This window comes from Psittacula echo, assembly GCF_963264785.1.
Source record: "Psittacula echo genome assembly, chromosome: 4".
NCBI classification, from domain to species: domain Eukaryota; kingdom Metazoa; phylum Chordata; class Aves; order Psittaciformes; family Psittacidae; genus Psittacula; species Psittacula echo.
In genome coordinates this window covers 41,296,481-41,319,178 of record NC_137738.1, presented here as the reverse complement: position 1 = coordinate 41,319,178, position 22,698 = coordinate 41,296,481, and the positions used below count along the sequence as shown (strand labels likewise).

Genomic DNA, 22,698 nt, shown 5'->3' with positions numbered 1-22,698 from the left:
CTCCTCGCTTCCCGTGTGTCCTGCTTTGGTTCCTACTGGGAAAATCCAGTTTTGGTTCCTACCAAGAAAGTTCTGCTTTAGAACTCCCCGGAAAAGTCTCGACCCTTGGAGACCTTTCTAGATATTGTGGGCCACTTCTTCCAATGTAGGCTGGCCCCCTGGGTCAGAATGAGCGTGCAGTTTTGTCCGTCTAAAAGCCTGAGCCTCATGTGATGTGAGCTCACAAAACTTTGTGCCATCCAGGTCAACATTGCCTTCAGGGGCACACCCGCCACGGTAGAGCCCGTCTCCTCGCACTGCGATGATGATCCTCGGAGCTGGTTTCCTGATCGTCTTCACAGGGTCCTTGGGGTTGGTAATGTACAAACTTTTCAGAAGTATCCTTTACCTGTTAGAGTCTCTACATTTTCCTATATTAATAAACTAGTTGTGAGTTCTCTATTTGCCTCTCGTTTTCTCTCACCTGGAATCCTTGAACTCTGGAACAGAGGTAATAAAAAGTACTTTTACAAATATATTAGCAATAAAAGGAGAGCCAAGGAAAACCTCCATCCTCTACTGGATAGTACGGGAAACCTAGTGACTGAGGATAAGGAAAATGCTGAGGTACTCAATGCAGCCTTTGCTTCAGTCTTTAGCAGTCACACTAGCCACCCTCGGGATACTTTTCTATAGTCTTATGACGGATGGCTGAGGGACCTGGGGTTGTTTAGTCTGGAGAAGAGAAGGCTCAGGGGCAACCTTATCGCTCTCTACAACTACCCGAAAGGAGGTTGTAGCAAGGTGGGTGTTGGTCTCTTCTCTCAAGTAACAAGTGATAGGACAAGAGGAAATGGCCTCAAGCTGCACCAGAGGAGGTTTAGATTGGATATCAGGAAATATTTCTTCACCAAAAGGGTGCTCAGGCATTGGAACAGGCTGCCCAAGAAAGTGGTGGAATCACCATCCCTGGAAGCATTCATACTCTATGTAGATGAGGCCCTCAGTGACGTGGTTGAGTGGTGGTCTTGGCAGTCCTGGTGTAATGGTTGAACTTGATGATCATAAAGGTCTTTTCCAACCGAGCTGATTCTATGACCCTAAGATTTAAACAAGGTTCCTCTGCCACCCTGTCTGCATATCAGAAGGGATTTTTCAAGATCATGCCACAAATGTCCTTTGCATCACATTTACTAAATGACCATATCTCCACTGCCTTTCCGTTGAAAATTTAGGTGTAAGACACCTCCCCCAGTGAAAACGTACGCACTCCCTCGGGCTTAGGAGTGCTGCCTTAAACTTGTGGTATGGATGATTTGGAGCTCTTTGCGGTCTTCTTTTTGTGGTCAGAATGAACACAAAACACCCAAACGCCTACTCCGGCAGGAGCCCCCAGGGCCTTTCAGGTGCCTCTCTCACAGCACCGCTTTACAGCCCCGTTGCCGTGGGCAAGACCCTCTCCTGATCCAGCTCCGCCAGCGCTGGCCAATCAGAGCGCTTTCATCTCAGGGCGCAGCGCTGCGGCCGAAGGGAGGCGAACTGCTTCGTCCCTTTCCGTCAGCGGAGGCCCGGTAACTTCCGACTGCGCCCGAAGTTAGCACCGAGGCTCTTCGGCAGCTTCCGGAAACCCGGAAAGGAGGAGGTCGAGCGCGTTCGGGTGTCTCCGTCACGATCAGGGTTGGAGAAAGAAGGGCTCCCGAGCTCCTGTCTCGACTGGTCATGCGGCTGCTCTCGCGAGCTCTCCGGGCGGCGCAGGGCTGCCAGGCCGCCGCGCTGCCCCATCAGAGCCGCCGAGCAGCGCCTGGCAGGGGCAGCGCGGCTGGGACATGCCTGCTGCTGCCGCGCTGCGGCCTGAGCGCCCGGCCCGGCCTACAGGAGTTGCTGGCCGGCCCCGCCTTGCGCCGCCTGCTGGAAGCGCGGGGCGCGGGCGGGGTGGGACCGGAGTTGGCGGCGCGGGTCCGGCGGCTGCGCGACAAGGAGCAGGAGCTGTGCGAGACGCGGGAGCTAGCGCGGCAAGGTGCGGAGCCGCGAGGGGCGGGAACGCTATTTGCATGTGCCGGCGCAATTGGCAGTGAGGCGCGGCGGGGTGGCGGGAGAGCGCCGAAACGCGGGAGGTGGGGAAGGAGCGAGGGAATTGCGGGATGGCTCCGTCGTGCCTTCCGTAGCCGAAGGTGGAAGCCTGGATGCAGGTGCATGTCAGCTAACGCTTGAAGGAAGAGCAACAGCATCAGTGTCAAGTAAAATAATGATAATAAATCTGACAGAGAAAACTTCTTTTTTTTTCAGTATTTATTTTTTCCTTGGATGTAGGCCTCAGCATCAGTTCGTGCTGCCCTCACCCTGCGGTTTAACTTTGCGTTAGCAGCTACACGCTGTTAGAGTTCCCGAATAGTGAATATTTTTTATCCTGAATCAAACTTCATTTTGATAGCAGTTAGAAACCAAGATGCAGGGAAGGAGTACTGTAAGATCAGTAAGCACTCACTAGATCAGGAAATGTTCACTAGATCCATACTTTGCTAAATACTGAATAATCAAAAGTGTTAACTGTACTCGGTTTTCTGACTAATGGAGATGGCAGACACTGCCTAAAAGTAAATGGTATTTTTTCGTTGTTTTTTTGTTTGTTTGTTTGGTTTTTTATGCAGTTCATTCTCTCCCACCTCAGACTGAAAAAGGAGAAATAGTTCCTGTGAACGAACTAATCATTGACCCAAACTGGCTGATTCCATTTTATAATGGAATGGAAGATTTTTTTTTTTCTCCTTTCAGAGCCTGCTGAAGAAGACAGTGCCATCAAAACCAGGTTTAGAACCTCAGCAAAGTGAAGTGGTCACAAGGGCTTAGTCAGTAACTTTGAGCACTTCTGTAGGTCATCCTTTAAAATATTTCTGTATGTTATTTTAAACCGATTTTAGGGCCTGTATTACATTTGCATCTTAAAGTATGCAACTGCTATTGTTGTATTAGGTTATTTCTTAACTGCATCATAATTGCGTTATCAGCAGCTGGCTTGACTCAAATAGATTTCTGATTCCTTAATTCTTATTTTTCCTTATGTTAGCCTTAATGACTAGCACTTGATCAGTCAGTAGGTATTGTAAAAAAAGAAAGAGAATTAGAGATGATCAAGTTGACGTTTTTGAAGAGTTACAGTCAGTCAACCCTGCATGCTCTCAGCCAGCTGTAGCTAAAGCATACTTGATGTTGAAACAAATTTACGCATGATGATCTTTTTTTCTTTACTTCTTAGAGAAGGGGTGTGGTGTGTAATTCATCAATATTAAACCTAAATTGTAAAGTCAAAAAGTTTCTTTTAACATTGTGCTAGTGACTAAATGCCGTTATAGTGCTGAAAAGGTGTGGCTTTATTATGAGTGTATCTCCAGTCTCCACTGAATGCATTTAAAAGCTTGCTGTACACAGAAAAAAAAGAGTCTAGCATCTTTCTTTTTCTTGTTGTGCTGCTAACTGTGCCGTTAGGTGTCCCTGTGCCTGCCCTATTCTCCCTTTTCTACTGTGTGTACCATTTTCTCCTTTTTGGGGTAATATTTTTTTCTTTTGAGCAAATGAGCTGAATCAGTGCAGATCAGAGGCTGCTTAAGATACTGATTTAAAAAAAAACAACTTCTTTTATGGGGGGGATGTGGTGATGTTTGATAATGATCAGGAAAAAAAAGAAAAAAAGAACATTTTAATGTATCAAAACTACAGAAAAGCAAGTGTTGATCAGTCAAGTAAGACTTTAAAATTACAAATTCTTATTATCATGCAAGATTTTTTCCATACCTTTGTTTTTAGTGATGTGTTGGAAGATTTGCAGCTGCTTTGCAATAAACTGTCAGAAATAAAATACTTTAAATTGCTACTAATTATCTTCAAATTATTACATACAATGATAGGGGTAAAAGTCCTTTTAATGAAGAGTTTCTATTGTGGGGCTGCTGTGCTCTTTAAATCCTTGGATGTTCCTATCATACTGAAATACAGAAAGTAATTTCTTAACATCGCAGAATGGTTGAGGTAGGAAGGGACCTCTGGAGATCTCCCAGTCCAAACCCCTGCAAGAGCATGTTGCTCAGGGTTATGTCCAGTTAGGACTTGAATATCTCCAAGGCCAGAGACTCCACAGTCTCTTTGAACAACCTATGCCACTATTTGACCACTAGCACAGCAGCTGCCAGGTCTTTTTTGTTGGGTTAGGGGTTGTGGTTTCGTTTGGTGGTTTTTTTTTTTTTTTTTTTTTTGAGGTTTTGTTTGGTTTTCTTTGGGGTTTTTTTATGTTTAAATGGAACTTCTTGTATTCCAGATTTTCCAGTCTCAAATCTGAACAGTATCTGGAAGTACTCTTAATATATACTGTGTATCTTTGTTGCAGATCATATTATTAACCTCTTTTTCTGAAAGGTTTAGTGTGTTGGGGAGGTGGATGGATTTAGGGTTTGGTTTTGGGGTTTTTTTGTTTATTTGTTTGGGGTTTGGGGTTGGTTTTGGGGTTTATTTGTTCAGGATCTTTTTGGGTTTGCCTTTTTTTTTTTTTTTTAGGGTAAGTTGTTCATGTAGTTATTTTTCAGAAGGTTTTTGACAGTGACACCAGTACAAGTCTGAGGATTAACCATACCAAAATATTCCAGATGAGAGTGAAGATTTGCGGAAGCTTGCAGAAAAGGAAATTGCTGCCTGTGAAGAAGAGATAGCTGAACTGAAACAGCAGGTTAGATACTCTTTAAAAGCCTCTATTTCCTTGCAGTTCTTTAAATTAACAAAGCCAAATTGTCTTCTGATCAAAATAAGATATATACAATAAACTCTTCTTCTCCTCCCCTCCCTGCCAATACTTCTCTATTAGCATCTTAGGAAAATGAAAAATGCAGATGGTATAGAGACAGCCTGAAAGTGTGTGCTTACTTCTTCCTGAAATTGTTTGAATCAATATGTCTTTATAAGTAGGTGCTATAGCTTTTCTTGACTGAGTGTAGCTTTATGGGTGTCTGGCTTTTTTATCTATTGGAAACATTAGACTTGTGTAGTGTGATCCACACTAGTGTGTTGTTTTGATTTTTTTTTATAAGGTAATACTATGTAACTACTTCAGACTGCTGGCTTATGTAGGTTCTACATAGTATCTGTGTTGTTTAACAGTAGTGACCTTCACATAAACAGTTACATACTCTCAGTGTTACTGATGAAGTAGAAGCTAGGATTGTCACATTCTGTATTCCTTAAACAGCAAGTGCAAGAGTCACTTTATAAGTACTTTTGTAAATATTTATGATTTTGACAAACGAAGGAGAAATCTGTGAAACAAAACAGCACCTTAATGCTAGTAAGGGAAGATGATTGAAAAGCATTTGCAAATCATCCAGAGTTTTGATCCAGCCTGCAAAATTGTGATACAGTTTTTTGGTTCTAGCATGTCTTCTACAGATCAAGATAAGGCTGGCTATCTCTTTTTTAGTAAAGAAATTAATAATACAACTCGGTTGTTGTTGGACTGTCTTCCTGAACACCCTTACCTTCTTAGCTCTGCAATGAAGACCAGGTTGAAAGGGAATCTGATGAGAAGGGAGAGGCTCATCTGGCTTGCAGGAACCAGTTTGTATCCTGTGGTGTCCAAACGATGGGTTTGGATGGGCTCCTGATGGGTAAAAATCCCTGTAAAGTTTTCTAGGTCTTGAAAAAGACTGATGTAGCTCCAACAACTGTGAACAGACACAGGGAGCATCCCTCCCCACCTCTTCCTCACTGCTCTTTCTTCACTGCAAGAGCATGAGAAGCCTGTCCTCACAGCAACGAGCAAATTAATGCAGAAGAATGCAGCCTAGATTGATTACAGGCTTGTCTGGCATTTTTTATTATCTCAGTGGTGGATAGCAAGCGTCAGAGGGAAGTCTTAGCTGGGTGGTTTTGTATTCGCAGATAGCGTTGCTTTTGATTCCTTCAGAAGAAACAGACGAGAGTGATCTTGTCATGGAAGTAACCGCTGGAGTTGGAGGGCAGGAAGCCATGCTGTTCACCTCTGAGATATTTGATATGTATCAACGATATGCTGCCTATAAAAAGTGGAAATTTGAAATATTAGAATACTTTCCCAGTGAAATAGGTGAGTAATGAAAATACGTAATCTTCGTAACTTTTTAATTTAAATTGAAACACTCATTCGACGCTTGCATTTCCTAACTAGAGGAAGCTAACTTGCATTAACTTAATTTTTGAAGTGCAAGATTGTTTAAATATCTGAGTACAATTTTTCTCAGCTTCTGTATTTGAGAAAATATGGAAATTTCATTTCAGAAGTACTATTAAAATACTAAAGTGCTAATAAATTTGTCTTTCAGTAGTTTCAAAAAGTAGAAATGAAACTAAGAGGTTGGCAGAAGAAGATTCAGAAAGTGATACGCATATGTTGGTTTAGCTTTATAATTTATTTTTTTTTACAAATACAGAGTACATATACTTCTTATTTGGATATGCTATTCTACTTAGATGCTTAGAATTTCTAGTGTTTCTAGATCAGTTTGGTGGCAGGTTGAAAATCTGTTCATTATTATGGATCCCTTGGCAGAGAGGGATCAGTATAATTAAAACTATTCCTGAGGTTTAATCTAGAACACCCAGAATTTATCTGAATAATGTCATCTGCAGATTTATATAAAGAAATGGGATGTTTGGGTGTAGTTCATCTCTAACAGCTAATGGATGAACAAAGTGGAGGAATTGTTGAAACTCTTAGAGGAAGGATAAGAGATCTAATTCTTTATGAAAGCCTTCAACTGAAATTTCACAGGTAATCAGTTTAACAGCTTGATGTCAGTAAAAGGACATGTTTCTCCTTTCTCCTTACTGCCTCACTGCCTGTCTGAGTCTGAGTAGGACACCTTTCCCTTTTTTTTTTTTTTTTTTTGTTTGTTTGTTTTTTGTTGTTGTTGTTTTGTGGTTTTTTGTTTGTTTGTTTTTGTTGTTTTTTGTGTGTTTTTTTCTTTGTTTGTTTGTTTTGGTTTTGGTTTTGTTTTTTGTCTGTTTTGATGTCCTTTCACTTAAACTGGCAAAGACTTCGCTTTTTATGACTGGGTTAGTTTTTTGCCTAGTTGGTGTGTTAATTAAGTTCTCATGAGCCTTAGAGATAGCGTAAGATAAGCAGCAACCTGGAGCTGAATGCAAGTAGGTGGAAAAACTGGATTTCTGGTGATGATGAGCTGTGAAGTTGGTTCACTGTTTCTCATGGAAAACAGTGTCCTTGCATCTCATGGAACAGTGTCTTTGCAAAATGGGAGTTGATAGGTTTACAAAACAAACTGAGACAGTGACACATGTTAGTTGATTTTAGTTTAATCCAGTTAGTGTATAAAGTTGTTTCACAAAGATCAGGCTGCTGTCTCTCTGTTACTTCTGACTTCTTTGCATTGCACTTGTGATTATGCATCTCTGCATCTCATCACCAAGTCAATCCAACTGAAAATACCACAGCCCTCTTCCCTCCCAACCCCCCCTGATTAGTTTTAATGTAATTCAGCACAAGAGGAAAAATGCTTATGGAGGGGTGGAGGCAGAACTGTGTGGTTACTGGTGGTGGCAGTGGGAAAACCAGGACCTCCTTCCAGCAGCAAGATGTTCAGTTATCTTCAGCCAACTGTGAAACTGCAGTCCAAAACATGCCCAACCAGTGACAGGGATTTGGGTTTTGATTGACAGATTGCTAGCCACGTTTCTCAGCAGGCTAGATTTGCTAAGTCTGTCTGCGTTAACAGATCTGCAGGCTTACTGTTATCCATGCTGCTGTGAGTAAAGCTAGGACATTTTGCTTACTTACATGTTGTTATGGAGGTAACGTATCGTAGTGGGTATGGATCAGTAGACAGGCTCACATGCAGCTTTACTGCTCCTAGCTCAGATTGGTTGTGAAACTCTACCTGTATTTATACTTTCATCAGCATTTTTTTTCCCTTTGGTAGTGAAATGTTGAAGAAGAAAAGAGAAAAGCTATGGTGATAGGATATGCAGTCTGTCAGAGAAACACTAATTTCTTCTTTCAGTTAACACAATGTGAGATTTTTAGCAAACTTTGAGAGAGGTGAAGCATCTTCTAACACTTCTGTTTACTTTATGCCATATTGTGGACTCCCTTATATTTTCAAGTATCTTGAACCCTTTCTGTTCCAACTGTATAGAAGTTAACAAAAAATAAGTATGGAAAGCCGACACCCTCAGAGGCATTTTCTTTAATGCCTGAAGTGGGAAATGGAGGTAATAAGTTAAGCTAGTATATATCTAGCTATATTTTCTCTTTGAAACTGCTAGGTTTTTAATGGCTGTATTTATTTTAAACTCTTGGGCTTGCTGAGGGCTTGCCTGTGCATGGAAATGAATGTTCAGGAAGGTAGGATGTAAATTTAGAGAAAAATAGTCAGCCTTAGGCTTTATTAGCCTCTTGCAGTGTTTTTTCTGATCTTACTTGCATGATCACATGTTACCAAAACCGAAGAGCTAGAAATAAATCAGGAGGCAGGGGCACTATAGACTGCCACTGAAAGGCATGTTTGAACCCGCAGGTTCAAATTGTCTGTGCTATGCTGAGTAAAAATGAAGTTAAGGAAACTTGCTGGTGATACTAGGCTATTGCATCCCATCCACACTCCATGTTTGTGGAATGCGTGAGCAAAAGAAATGTCCTACGTTAAAAACACTGAACTCCCGCGTTTCAGAGAGCTGCAGAATTTGGCTGAAATCTGAATGTGGACATTTGTGAACAAGGTGAATGTTAAACAAAGCTGCAATTAAGAATTGGTTCCAGTCCACTCTTAATTGACTTTATTCATGTACCCCAAGGGATGCCACTGTTCAAAATCAGCATGTTCAAGATTTACTGCACATGTTAAAGCACAAACCCACATGTCATTATTTCTTCACTGTCTCTGACACTGTAGTGGCAGACAGAGATACGGGACTTTGAATCTGGGTGTGAGATGCCACATGAAAAACGATTGCAAACTCAAACCCTTGTTCTGTGAACATCAGCTTTCAGGATAGAGAGGAACATCTTATTTGAAAGGGGCAAGCACATAGTAAGAGCTAACCTTTGACAGGCTGATATTTGACATGTCTGCCAGGGTAGAGGGTTTGTTGAAATATCATTGAATTTGGCTGAATTTCATATTAAACTTGTGTTCATAATAGTTGATTTGAAGCAGTATAACCTAAATACCTGACTTCTGAATCAGTTTCATGGTCATCTCATGTGAAGCACTATAGTGCCACTAGCACACTGTTGTGTCTAGTAACTTAAACTCTCCTAAATGTCACAGAGGTGGCTGCAGCTCAAACAGACAGAGTGCTTAAGTATTTAAATGGTAAATTAATAGTTTTAATAAACAAATTACAATGATGTCTAAATACAGTGTTTAAAATATAACAGCATAGAACCAAGAAGTTTTTTTACAGGTTTACAGCTGGCTTTTTTCTGTATTTAAGGTGGCTTAAGGCATGCTGTTGCCAGTATAGCAGGTCTTGAGGCTTACAAGTACATGAAATTTGAAGGGGGAGTGCATCGTGTTCAGCGGGTACCAAAGACAGAAAAACAAGGACGCATCCACACCAGCACAATGACTGTTGCAATATTACCCCAACCCACCGAGGTAATATTTATCTTTTAGTATAACAGACTTTACTATGAGCAATGTTTTTACGTGCTTTATTGCTAATACCTGTGTTTTCTGTCTCTCTCTTGTTATTCTTTTTTAATGATCTTTTTAAATCTTAATTTTAAGCTAAATCATATTTGTTTATTTATTTTAATTTTTGTCTAGGGGGTGAAATAAAGAACTTATGTGTTTTCTTGTAATCATAATCTCAAGAAAGTCACTGGCAGTTTACTTCACTGTAACTTGAAAATTCACTCATCTCTTGCATTTTTGTAGGCTTTACATTTTTTGCAAAGTAACAAAAGACTGAATTAGTTTACAGAGCTCAGAGAGATTTCTTTTAGCACCTCCTCTTCCTCATTTTTGTGGTGTCCTCACTTTCCAAAGTGTATAGATGATAACTCATTCTCTCCATGTTTGCTTGGTTACAAACACCTGGCTAAGAATTAAAGCTTTGCTTTGATCTTTGTCTCATGTTGACCTAGCAAAACAGTCAAAGATGTTACTGCTTCCTGTTCTGTCCCAAAGTTGTCTTGCTCCTTCCAGAGACCATCACCCCATTCCAGAGCCAAAGGGAATTATCTTCCGTTTTATCTAAAAACCATCTGGTCAAGTTCAAGTATTGGTTAGCTCTTTTAGAAGAGGGTGCAGAGCTTTTGGAAGAGGAGGAAGATCAGTGCTAAAGGATTGTTATACCTTAGGCTACTATTCGTTTGATTTCCCAGTTTCCATCATGTTGCATTCCATTTTGGCTACAAGGATTTGTTAATATGTTTATACCTGGAAGAAAGCTACCACTCATAAACTTTAAAAAGTTTGATCTTGCCTGGATGTGCCTTATAAAATAAACCAGCTTTACATATCTGACATCTGCCTAGACAGAAACAACATAAATCTGTTCTTTCTCTCTTTTTTTTTTTTTTTTCCCATCTCCCATGACAGATGAAGCTGCAAATTAATCCAAGAGATCTACGGATAGAAACAAAGCGAGCTACTGGAGCTGGAGGCCAGCATGTCAATACCACAGACAGTGCTGTACGGATAGTTCATATTCCAACAGGTGCTTTTTTTTCCGTTAGTACAAGATCTACATTGCAAAACTGCTGTCAGAATTTCTTCTGAAACAGTGGTTTTATTTTCAAACCTGGACAACAGCAGAGCAGAGTTTTCTTGTGTGTTTATAGTACTCTAAATGCACCATCATGTACCCACTCCAATGTGTAATAGTGAAGATTACTGACTTCAGCAGATAAACAATCCATTTTGCCATTGAGCATGGCACTCTAAAAGTGTCCAGATCAGTTTGGATGAAAAAAGTTATATTTACGCTTTCAAATAATGAAAAAAAAAACCTAAAAAAACCAGAATAGGTTAAAATCTGATTATTTGCCTTCTCTTGACTAGTCTCTGAAAGAGAGATTTCTTTATTTACATATTAAAATGTTGCTTTTCGTTGTAGAGAAATTGTTGATTTCCTATTTGTCTGCTGGCTCCTTTCCCATAGATTACACACACAATTAGGAAGCCCATGCCCACGGCTCAGGTTAGGAAACATAGGAGGGATAAGATACACCTTCAAACACTACCTGATTTTAGCTATCATATCTTTTTTTCTTAATTGCCATTCTTAAGCTTTTTACTTCCTTTTGAGCAATCTACAACAGCTGCCTTGACTTTCATTGCTTTTTAACTTTTCCTCTCCTCTACCACAAACATTAGTCAGGCTTTACAACTTCAGGGTAATCTCAAGTGCTCCTTATCTTCACATATCCAGATTTTTGCCACCGATTTCTTCATTTTTATTGAAGATATTAATCCATTCTATGCTTGTTGCATGACCTCAGCAAAGCAGAAGGTAAACAGTGGAGAGGATAGAATTCTGTTGAAGACAAAAAAAGTTCTCCAAATTCAAAAAGTTTGGATTTCCTGCAAGTTTGGAAAAAAAACCCCAAACAATAAAATCAGCAAACTATAAATTATCTTTTTTTTTTTTTGCTAAAGGCAGTTATTAGTAATTGTAACAGAAATCCTAAATTTTTTGCACATTTTTGTTGTGGTTGTGCACTAAAGATTGTTCACAGGAGGCTTTGTGTTGCTTTATCTCTTGACTTTTTCCTATTCCATCTTTCTCTTCCTCATTTCTTTTGATTTCTTTTCCTTTACAATTGTCCTGTTACTTCTTCTATTCCCCTCATCCTAGCTATTTTTATAAACCTTCACTGCAATCTGAAGCTATTTGTAAACAAGTCTTTCATAAAGTAATGCTATTCAATCTTAGAAAAGCATACTGTGGTCTTAAAAGAGTTACTTAAAATAAACCCAAATAAGAAATAGCTTGTGCCGTCTTCTGCCTGTATTTCTTCTCCCTACTCCTTTCTTAGGCTGTTCACTTCTCATCTTAACTTGAATTATATGTTTTGAAGGGAGAAAATACACCTTTATTTTTTTTTAAGAAAATTGTGCCCACATTTGTATATTCTGATCATATTCTGTATACGCATTATCTCTTGTATTTTATTACTCCTTAAATTCTGAATTTCCTGGAACTGTGGTGAAAGGTTGCAAGTATTAAAAGTGTCTTCTGTAAGTCAGCCACAATATCTATCTTTTATTGCATTATTTACCTGTTGTCTAATTTTCTTGTCCTATGGGTCAAAGCACCTGTACAACTCAGCCTGCACTTCTCTCAAAAAATGTATCATTAAATGTTAGTAAGCCTGGACTTTTACATTCCCAATCCAAAATATGTTTTGAAGAAAGAAGCAGCTTATTTTAACATAATAAAAATCTTCTAGAAATTGCAAAAGTATGTGTTAATGTTACGTGTTAAATATTATGATATTTTTGGCAGGGATTGTGTCTGAGAGTCAACAAGAAAGATCTCAAATTAGAAACAAAGAGAAGGCTATGCAAATGCTGCGTGCTAAACTATACAATGCCAAACTGGAAGAAGAAACCAAAAAGAGAAACAGTGTTCGAAAGATTCAAGTAAGTTTCATTCAGTAAAGATATAATTCTCTATGACCATAAGTTATTGGGGTAACTCCTGTGTTGAAATGCAAATAGTAAATGAAAGTATAGAAGAACACGAGCCCAGGGAGGACTTGCACGAGGCAAAAAAATCACATTCTACTTCAGCAGTAAAGGTCGTCTGTTAGCCAGACTTAAAATCTCAGTAGTATATAAATTCTAGAGATCTAATGAAACAAACTGGATTACAGCAAGAAGAACGAGAATAGTATTGGAAAAGCATGCAGTAAAATTATTCTTTAATATGTTTGAGAACAGTTACGGCAACTACTGAACTGATCTGAGTACTATGTAACATATTTTGGATAAGTATGGGAGGAAGAGAGCTTTTGCTTTAAATGCTTTATCAGTAGTTCATCCTTTTTATAAAAAGATGATGATAAACTGATTCTTCTTGTTTGACAGATTGGGACTAAAGGAAGGTCAGAGAAGATCAGAACGTACAACTTTCCACAGGACCGGATTACTGACCACAGGATAAGCAGATCAGTGCATCATATTGAGTGTTTCATGCTAGGAGAAGAAAAGCTAGATGAAATGATACAAACTCTGAGAGAATATGCTGATTATGAATCTTTAATGGAAATTATTTCAGAAAATGAAAAAAAGAACCTATCGTGAACATTGCTCTTTGTCGGCCTGTTACAACAGATGTGGACTTTTGTCTGCAAAGGAGCTTCTTGGCGCACCACCCAGAAAATTCAACTGCTTTTCAGATCCTGAAAGACACCACAACTTGTTTCCTCATGACTGATAAACAGTTTTCTTACTTGCTAAGTGAAAGACTTTATTACCTTTATATGAGCCATTATTGCTGAAGCAGTCCACTTAAAAAGTAAATGCATTTGGGCCAGAAGTAGCTGCAGTTTTTAACTATCTCCACTGGGAAGATGCTGATACACCACTCTTGAAAGGTACGCATGAAACAATTAGCTATTCCTAGTTCGAGTTTTCATTTAAACAATAGTTTAAGCATCAGTACAGTGTCAAATAGCTTACTTGAAAGAAAAAAACGAGTGATTAGAAGAAAGTAATAAATGGCACCACTACTAATCTGCATACTTGTTAATTATTTACATGAAAGAGAGTCAAAGTATATCTCGTTTGTGTTTTCATGACCACCTAGCACTTATTAATAAACAGAAAAAAGAATGTTTGGGAATATCCCTTGTACCTGGAAAATTAAAAAACAAAGCTGTGGAAGCCAAGTGGCAATTTATATGAATTTATTTTGAAAAGGATGTTTCTGTTCCTGATTCAAAAGAGAAAAGAATCATGACAATATTGTTTGGCTGGTATTTCCATTTGGCTTCAGTTCAGTTTCTCCTTTATGTTTTTAATTGAGTCTCCAGTTTTTTGATTTTTCTAAATGTTACACAGTATGAATGGCATCTCGCTGGTTTTGTCTATTTATTTAAAACATTTGATCTGTGAAAGCAAAGTAAAACTTTTGCCTTTTCATTTTACTGTTGTATGTGCACATGTTCACAGCTGTGGGTAAAGAAGGCTTTAACTTCTATTTTACATTACATTTTACAATCCCAAATACATAAAGCAATACAAACCCTGCAGCTTCCATGCCACGTTATCCCATCATGTACTGTACCTACACACACAGAATGTATTTGAAATATAAATACCAGTAAATAAGAAATTGGAACCTAGGGAAAAATAGTCCCATGAATGTATGAGTGTTCACTTTCGGACTTCTAATTAAAATTAGTGTAAGAAATCAGAATAGGAATAAATAAGTTTGCGATAGATAGCTTATAGAAATCTATTATTTAAACATCCTCTATAAAAATCAACCAATTATCAGTTTATTATCTTTTATTACATTTTAGAGTGCAGTTTGAACCAGTTCATGTCAAAAAACTGCATAGAATCATTTAATACATTTATCAGCTTTGTTTTCTAGGAAATACTACGTAGTAGCTATGGTTAAGTTCCAAATCTTTTAATTAAAGATGTATACATTAACTTCAGATTAGGAGCATCTGTGCGTAAGGTGAGGCATACATATTTCCTGTTGGTAAGTGTGAGACCTAGGTCTAGATTTACTAGCAGATATACAGCTCCCAGTTGGCACCTTAGAAAGTAAAAATAAACATTGGTGCATTTTGTGTGTAAAATAATTAGATATTGATTGGAGCAGAAATGAGGACTGAAGTCTTTATTAATACCAAATCAGTACTGTAAATGGAAGACTACAGAGTAGTCCTTGTGACAGTCTTCCTGACTTCACTTAAAGCCAGGCTATCTTATGCCAAGTGATGGATGGAGTTTGTGATTCCTTCTCTCTAGCTTCATGTTCCTTCAGACAAGTAAGGGCTATCAGTCAGGTCTAAGCACTGACTACTGCGTGAAACTTACTTAAGCGCTGGGGGTCTGTCACCCTAGACCTTCCCTGATGTTCTGGCTGGTGACCTGACTGGCTATATCCTGCCTGGCTCCACAGCCTCCCTGTTCTTGTCTGGCTTTTGAACAGATACTGGATGCATTGTTGCCTTGCAAATTGCCAGCCTCTGATCAATGGGAGAAAAGCTGTGGTTCTGTCGGGAGGCTGACAGAGGTACTCAAAAACTGGCATGTGACAGTGCCATACAAGGCAGACTTTGCTATCTCGAGTGGAACCTCTGTGGCCCGTCCTGGCAAGTTTTACTGTGTGAAGACTTTAAGTCCCGTTCTTGCTCCAAATTAATTTTAATGTGAGGTCTTCTGTCTCACTGAAAATGCAAGCTCCCTGAGCTGTGAGAAGGTTGTACTTTGAAAGCAGAGGGACTCCTGTGCTAGTGTTCCGCTTCCTTGGCTCCCAGTAGCGCTCCCCTCCTTCTGCCCACTACCCATAATCTCGATCGCACTACACAATAAATACAGTTATTCCACGGGGAGGAACCCAGATGTAGGAGCCACTGTGCGACTTCAGGAGCCCTTCTCCGGTGTAGAGGAGCTCTGCCTACTCTGAGTGGTGTGCACTGTTATTGTGCAAGGATGGGGGCAAGATCCCAGTCGCATCCATTTAGAAAAGAGACCCCAGATGTAGTTGGGCGCTAGGCAGTGCTTTAGGCTCGTGTGTTCCCTCCTTTCTCTCCAGCCCCGCAGAACGGAAGTCTGTTGCTTTTTTAGGAGAGCGCTGGGAGACCGTTCGCGGGACTGGCGGGAAAAAAGTGGGGGGATACAGGAGACAGGAGGGAACCGGAGGGAATGGGAGACCGGAGGGGAGAACCTGGCTCCGCTCTGCCAAGAACCCCGTCTCCCGCGCTCCGCCCCCCCCCTCCAAGCTCCACCCCGCGGAGCGCGCGCGCGCGCCACCTCCCCACCACTCGCTTCCCTCCTTGCCGGCCGAGGAGGGAAAATATGATCCGGACCGGCTCCGCCCGCGGCTGCTCTGATTTGGCCCCCGCCTTCTGCCCGCCTCCCATTGGCCGCCCGCCGCCGCCAGCGGCTTCCGATTGGGCGGCGCGATTTTGGATACCAAATTCAAAGTTTAAAGTACCCGGCGAGAGCAACCGCGCGTTCACTGCCCGCGGCCGCACAGCCCTGCAGGTGAGCGGGAGAGCGCGGCAATGAGGGGTGGGCAGCGGGGCTCCGGCCTGAGGTCTCTGCGGCCGGGTCGGCTCGGGGCAGTCGGGCTCCGAGCTGGGGACTCTGCGATAGGGTCTGCTTGAGGCAGCCGGGCTCTGGGCTGAGGACTCTGCGGCAGGGTCGGCTCGGGGTAGCGGGGCTGAGGGCTCTGCTGCCGGGACTATGGGGGTTGCTGGCCTACGTAGCGGCGGGACTGTGGGTGCTGGCGGTGCTGTGAGGGGCACCAGGCGGATGGCACACGGGGATCCCCGGTGGCCGCCCGGCCCTGCCGCCTTCCGTAGCCTTGCCCCGCAGCTATCCAGCCGGTGGGACTGGATGGATGAGTGGATGGATGGATGGATGGGTGGGATGGGATGGGACGGGACGGCGGCGTATGGACAGCCGTAGAGACTCCCAGTCCCGCCACCCAGTAGCGTGTGGGATTCGGGTCCGCGCTGGGATGGGGATTGCGGCTCCCGCCGGCAGGCAGCGGCGGGTGGGGAGGTGCCGCGCCGCGCTGTCTCCCGCCCGGCCACGCCGCCGGAGGGGGACATCCCTTGGCGCGCTCTTGCCCGTCTCGCCACCACTATTTCAGGGGGGATCCTCGAACGCGGGGGAAAGTGGAGACGCCTGAAGGCGCGGGGTGCTGCTGAAGGGGCTGCAGGCACTGCAGGGCCGGGAGCCGATCTACCTGCAGCCCACCCGGGCCATATTGAGTGCTGGACCGGAGCAGCCTGACGGTGCTAGGGGGGCCGCGTCTGAGGCCGCTCGCCGGGGGACCGGGGTCTGCCCTGATGCCCCGAAACGTGGGGGAAGGGGGAGACACGTTTCAAGTTCTGCGGGATTTCAACCCAAAAGCTCCTCTGCTCGCTGGCGGGAAGGGAAGGAGGAGACTTAGTGAGGGCTTGCAGCTCTCCCCTAGTTCACACTGTACAAAGCCGTGAGCGTATTTGCGCCTTTCTGCCCCTAAACTAAGGTACGGAGAAGGGACTTTTAACTTTGAAACGCTCATGAAACACTTTTTTATAATACTTTTTCCTAAACTGTTGGAAGTGCTTAAATCGCTTGAAATACCCACTCCTGCTTGAAATAAGGGCAGATTATTTTTTTTCCCTTGCAAAGCATGTTGAAAATTTTTTCCCCCTTAGATTTAACACAACTGCAATGGCTTCCTTCTCCTCTTCAGCCCTCGCCCATCCCCCCGCAATTGTTAATATAGATAGCACCACACCTCGGGGGGAGGGAAAAGGAACAAGGCAAGAGGAGATCCGTTTCCCTATAATATCTTTTGACCCTCTTAATATCATGTTTGTAAGCAACCTTTGTTTCACTCTGACCAATGTTTAAAGAATGCTGCTTTCCATTGTAATTTACACACGCATCTAAGCACCCAAGTTTTCCCTGTGACACCCAGCCTCCTCCCCACTTAAAATGCCCCATCAGATACCTGGCTGCATGAGCTGCATTGCCTCTGGGCTTGCATGCAAACTTCAGGCTGCTCTGTTCTGGCATACCCCTACCAGGGCCTGCTGTCACTCAAGGACCATCTACCACTGGGCTCTCTTGCAGGGGTCACAAGTGTCCTTAGTATATCACTGCATGTAGGGTAGGAAATGGAGGCACCAGTCTGTCTGGAAGTAATCTGTACTGGTGGAAAGGTGTAAAAAAAACCAGTAAAATCACCCAGTCGGTTTTCCCATCCCAGAGTAAAGCAGTGTAAAGCTCCAATTTTTAGGAGATAGATTTGCAGAGTGTTCTTACAGAGCTTTAGTTCCACTAGTTGTCTGTGGTTTAGACACTGGAGGGCGACCTAGATAAAAGGCTAAAATTCATAATGCAGAAGGAAGGCGTGGTTGATTCTTTGTAAGAAAAAGTATTTGTGATACAGTTTAGCTGTGATGTAATGCTGTCCTTGTTGTTTCTTGCAGGATACAAACAAAATAATGAAATCAAACCTTAATCACACTTTCAAAATGAAATGTGATTTTGGTTGTATGTCTCTTCATGCTGGCTTTGCACCACTGAAGTCTACTGTGGAGAAAACAAGACTAGAAAAATCCTGCCCCTTGAATTATGAGAAGGGTTTTTGTAAAAAGTGTGCTGAAGAGCATCAGAAAATACTCCTTAGTGACTCGTGCCATGTGGCCAGCAGAAATCTAGATCCTGAAGATGAAGGAAGACCTGTACATAACAAAGAAAACAAACAAGTAACCCAGAGACTTGATGAAGGTATCTATGAAATGGAGGCACTGGAAAACAGTAAATGTAATGAGGACAGTGGTTATTCCTCTATATTAAGTAATCAATACAGTGATGCAATAGAACATGAGGATATTATACCGTTGGCTGGGAATCTCTGTGGAACACCAAAGCGTTGTCTTATGAAGAGCCAAAACCAAACACAGTTTTCGAAGAAAACTTTGTTGCCAGTGATCCATTATGAAGAAATGATTTGCTCAACTTTGAAAAAAAGTGGTAAAAGAAATATCAAGTCTTGGTCTGCAGTAGACAAAATTGTTTTTATGGGAAAGGTTGAACTTTGCAACCTAATTGGAAAGAAAATGGGATTAGATAGAATAGACATACTTGCTGAACTCTTCCAAAAGAACCTGAAGCATGTATTAGCAAACATTTTAAGGCATCTTGGTGAGACGGACTTAATCAAGTAAGTATATTAATCTCATTGTGTTTCATTGGGAAAGGAAACAACTTATCAGGTGGCTTAAGAAAGTTTTACATATGGGGCTTGTGACATATGCTCAGTGGTCAGTAATATGTAGTAACATATTAAAACATGAACTGCCATGTAAGCCATGATATATATGGAGAATGTGTCTTTTCCCTAGAAGGCAAATTTATAGATTACAATTGTGAACATATCCCATCTTCTACATGAAAGAAAAAGGTAACATAGTTATTCCCACCACTAAATACAATGTTTTTCCCTTTCCTAAGAGGTAACTGATATGTTTGTATTGTCATTGCAGTTTCGCCAAAGTCAGCACAACATGGCAGAAAATTCTACAAGAAGATAAATGGATTTTCCAAATTTATAGTAAAGCTGTGAAAAACCTTTCCGTAAGTTTCTGCACTTGTTAGATATTTCAAGCTTAAACCAGCAATTTCAGGACTTCTCCCAGGCCTAAGCAATTGTAGAAGAGATTTTTAGGCTGAAAACATTGTCACTGGAGTGTCTGAGTTTGTTCTGTTGGGATGCCCTGCTTCAAGTGATGCTGGTCACTTCACTGTCTTTGGAGCCCAAGGAAGGTTGATAGAGGAGGTTGCCCAAGGAGAGAGGCAAATGTTCTTAAGAGCTTCCACATGTCCTGTGTTACAGAGGAATGCAGGAAGGAGAGGGTCAGTTCCAGCACTTTCCACTGGGCAAGCCCTAGAGGCTCTAAGCAGAGGCTTGCTTACTCCAGCACCTCCACTGATGCAGAAGGAAGAGAGGCACTGAAAAAGTGCAACATGTTGGCTGCAGAAAAGAGAGCTTTTTGCACTGTGTGTTATTTCTAATGCCTATTTGTTCTATGAAATAAAAAATACATTAAGCATTGTGCTTTACCATGGCAGGACTCTTTCAAAACACTAGGGGTGTTTCTCTTCCTTGAGAGATGGAGATACAATGAAGCATGACTTAGGATCTGCAACAGAATGAGATGGTCAGCTAGTTAAGATTTTAGGTTGTATTTTATGATTCTAGCCTGTTGGGTTGAAACAGTTGGGCACCACTGAACATTCATCCCATAAAGATTGATTTCTTCCCTGCCATTGTATGCTTTTTTTTTTTTTTAACTTGAACTGCAAACTTAGAGAATTGGTGGGAGGAGTTTATTTTTTAAAGCTTCAAGCATTCCTGTTCCCCATAAAGAATTAGAAATATTGCTTTGGGCTTTAAAACACTGTAGTGACTAGGTTACATGCTCTGCCTAAATAATTATGATGTGTTAATATGATAGTACATTGTGTTACCTAACAGAAGATGGGTGGTTTTGGTGGTCTGAGCTAGGGGTCTGTTCTATGCATTTATGGTAGTTGTTGCTCAGAAAGCTAAGGTAAAATTAATAGCGTACTACTTTGTATGAAGCTTTATTAGTGGAAACCTAGGAAGGATCAAAAATAAGTTGTTGGCTTCTATTAAACAAAAACTCAGCATCAGGTAAGTCTTCTCAAATTTTGTTCTTCTTTTTCTTTTTATTAGAATAGTACTAAGGCACCAGAGCATGCTGCAACAAGGGATTATATTCCCTATCGAGCAGCTTTAGCTGCCATTCAGAAAGCAACCCCACCAAAAAACTTGAATAAAAGAAGCACCAAATCCAAAGCATCTAAGAATCACAGCAGGCTGATGGAGTTTTCTGAGGTAACTGGTGATTTCCATTCATCTTTAATTTCTCACATGTTGTCTGGCACACGATCAGCTTGTAAAGTGTGTTTCTGAAAATAGTATCTCCAATTTGAAGTGCTTGTAACTCTTATTAGTATTTCTGCCAGATTTTGTTCATTTGCTTTTGCTTATTTTAAGACAATGTCATGACTGGAGAATATCAATACATTGGGTTGTTCTACATTGGTTTTTTTTCTTCCCAGGTACCTAGAGTACCTTCAAAATGCCTTAGTGATGTTTTGGGGGTCGTTTTTATTTTTGGCTTGGATCAGATATGAAAAAGTTCAGTAATTTCCTTAGTTTCCATGGGCTTATAATGAATCATGTTTTCCAGATAAGCTGGAAAACTGACAACTTTGCTAAAAAATAAAGGCCAAAGACTAAGTAGCTCTTTAGGTCTTATATTTTAAAATACTCAAATGGATATTTCTCCTGTTTATTCTATGTTTTTGGGTTTGTTTTGTTTTTTTCTTTAACTGATTATCTAACATTAAAATGTTTGGCTTTTTTTTTAATTACCTAGTTTTAGTGCGATGCACATTTGGAGTTGTCAACAAGTGGCCCAACAGCCTTAAGTCTTTTTTCACCTTGTTATTTTTCTTAAGCGTTTTTGTCCCCCACGTATAGGTGTAGGTCTACATTGAAAGTCTTATAGGACTTGAAAATATTTATTGAAAGTCATTGGTTATTAATAAGCAATGGATTTTCTTAACTAGAAAAAGATTTCATACTCAAGCTCAAAAGTCTTATTCTTCAACTTGGTGCAATAAGAGAAGATGACGTAATAGCACTGGAAAGTATGATGAAGCTGCTCTAATACTACTGTATAGCACTTAATAGCATTAAGAATCTGAAAGTTCAACTGTACACTGAAGTAGCAGTCTAAAAGCACACAATTTAGTTATATAAACATTTTGCTTTTAACAGCTAAATGATATAAAATGCTATGCAGGTCTATAGTTTTCTAATGCTGAATGATTTTGAATAGTGGAGCTGGTTCTGTGTCAAAAAATGAATTTGAGAGAATTAGGAATTGTTTTCCTTTGGTGTCTCAAGCTGAGTGCACTACAGCTGAAATTTTTGGGACATATTGCTTACTTTTCAAAAATGTTAATGATTTAAATGGTATTCAGATGTATTTTCTCTCTTTTTCTTTTTTTTTTTTTTTTTTAACTGAGGTTAGCTGAATCACCATCTTTGAATGAAGTTTGGAGGATTTGGGAGGGCCATGTTTGCGTTTTGTCTGTCCTTTTAAAATTTAAAGAATTTTAAATTGGCCACCTCTATTCCTCTGTATCTCTAGTCCAAAGTACCTGCAGCTATAGCCTGATTATTCCTGTTCAATCTCCCATCAGAATCTAATATAACCAAAATTAGGTTAAATCTGTGTTTTGTCTTTCTGGAGTAGGAGAAGTTACAGTGTATTTTGTGACACGTTAGATAACGTCGAGGAATGTCTGGGGTCTGTATTTATCCTCCACTCATTATTTTCTTTATATGCTTTTTCCAACAGGCTGCCAAGACCTTGAAAACCACTGAAAGCCTTAAAGCCTGCCACCGCTGTGGCTCCCCTGCAAAGTATGACTCCTATCTACAAAGAGCGACATGCAGTCGTGAAGGCTGTGGCTTCGACTTTTGCACAAAATGCATGTGTAGCTACCACAGCTCCAGTGACTGTATGAGCAGCAAACCAGTGAAACCCAGCTCAAAGTTTGAACTGCTTCCTGGGACTAAGAAAAGCAAACACAATCTACAGCGGTTGTGATCCATCCATTCCAATACAGATTGTCAGGGTTTTGGGGTATGAGGTTATCTTCAAAGAAAACCGAACAGGAAAAATGCTTTCTTGCTTTTCTGTATTTTTAAAAAGAGTTAATTTTATTACTCCTCTGTGCTATATGGTTGTGTTAAAATTCCTACAAATCATTAAAAAAAATATTCTAAAACCTGTTATTAATTTATAAGCGAAAAAAATAATCTGGATATGAATTGGAATAACATTTTAAATATTGTCCTGGCAATTTGTCTATTGAACAAAACAAAATAGTTTGGGGAAGTAGCCTTCCATGTGTAACCCTAGCAATTCTTCAGTGACAGAAG

General features: G+C 40.9%; 2 protein-coding genes across 2 annotated transcripts; both read left to right on the top strand.

The window, feature by feature from the left end:
• Window positions 1-1,698: 1,698 nt before the first annotated feature.
• MTRF1L (mitochondrial translation release factor 1 like) lies at window positions 1,699-13,268 on the top strand (the record flags this gene model as incomplete). The annotated part of the gene is made up of 7 exons (XM_080616278.1): window positions 1,699-1,996; window positions 4,614-4,693; window positions 5,899-6,082; window positions 9,448-9,611; window positions 10,560-10,677; window positions 12,469-12,605; window positions 13,053-13,268. 7 exons carry the CDS (start codon window positions 1,699-1,701, stop codon window positions 13,266-13,268), a joined length of 1,197 nt encoding a protein of 398 aa, XP_080472404.1.
• A 4,877-nt stretch (window positions 13,269-18,145) lies between these two features.
• Window positions 18,146-22,363, top strand: FBXO5 (F-box protein 5; the record flags this gene model as incomplete). The annotated part of the gene is made up of 4 exons (XM_080616291.1): window positions 18,146-18,876; window positions 19,199-19,289; window positions 20,413-20,574; window positions 22,112-22,363. Exons 1-4 carry the CDS (start codon window positions 18,155-18,157, stop codon window positions 22,361-22,363), a joined length of 1,227 nt encoding a protein of 408 aa, XP_080472417.1. The 5' UTR covers window positions 18,146-18,154.
• Window positions 22,364-22,698: the final 335 nt, after the last annotated feature.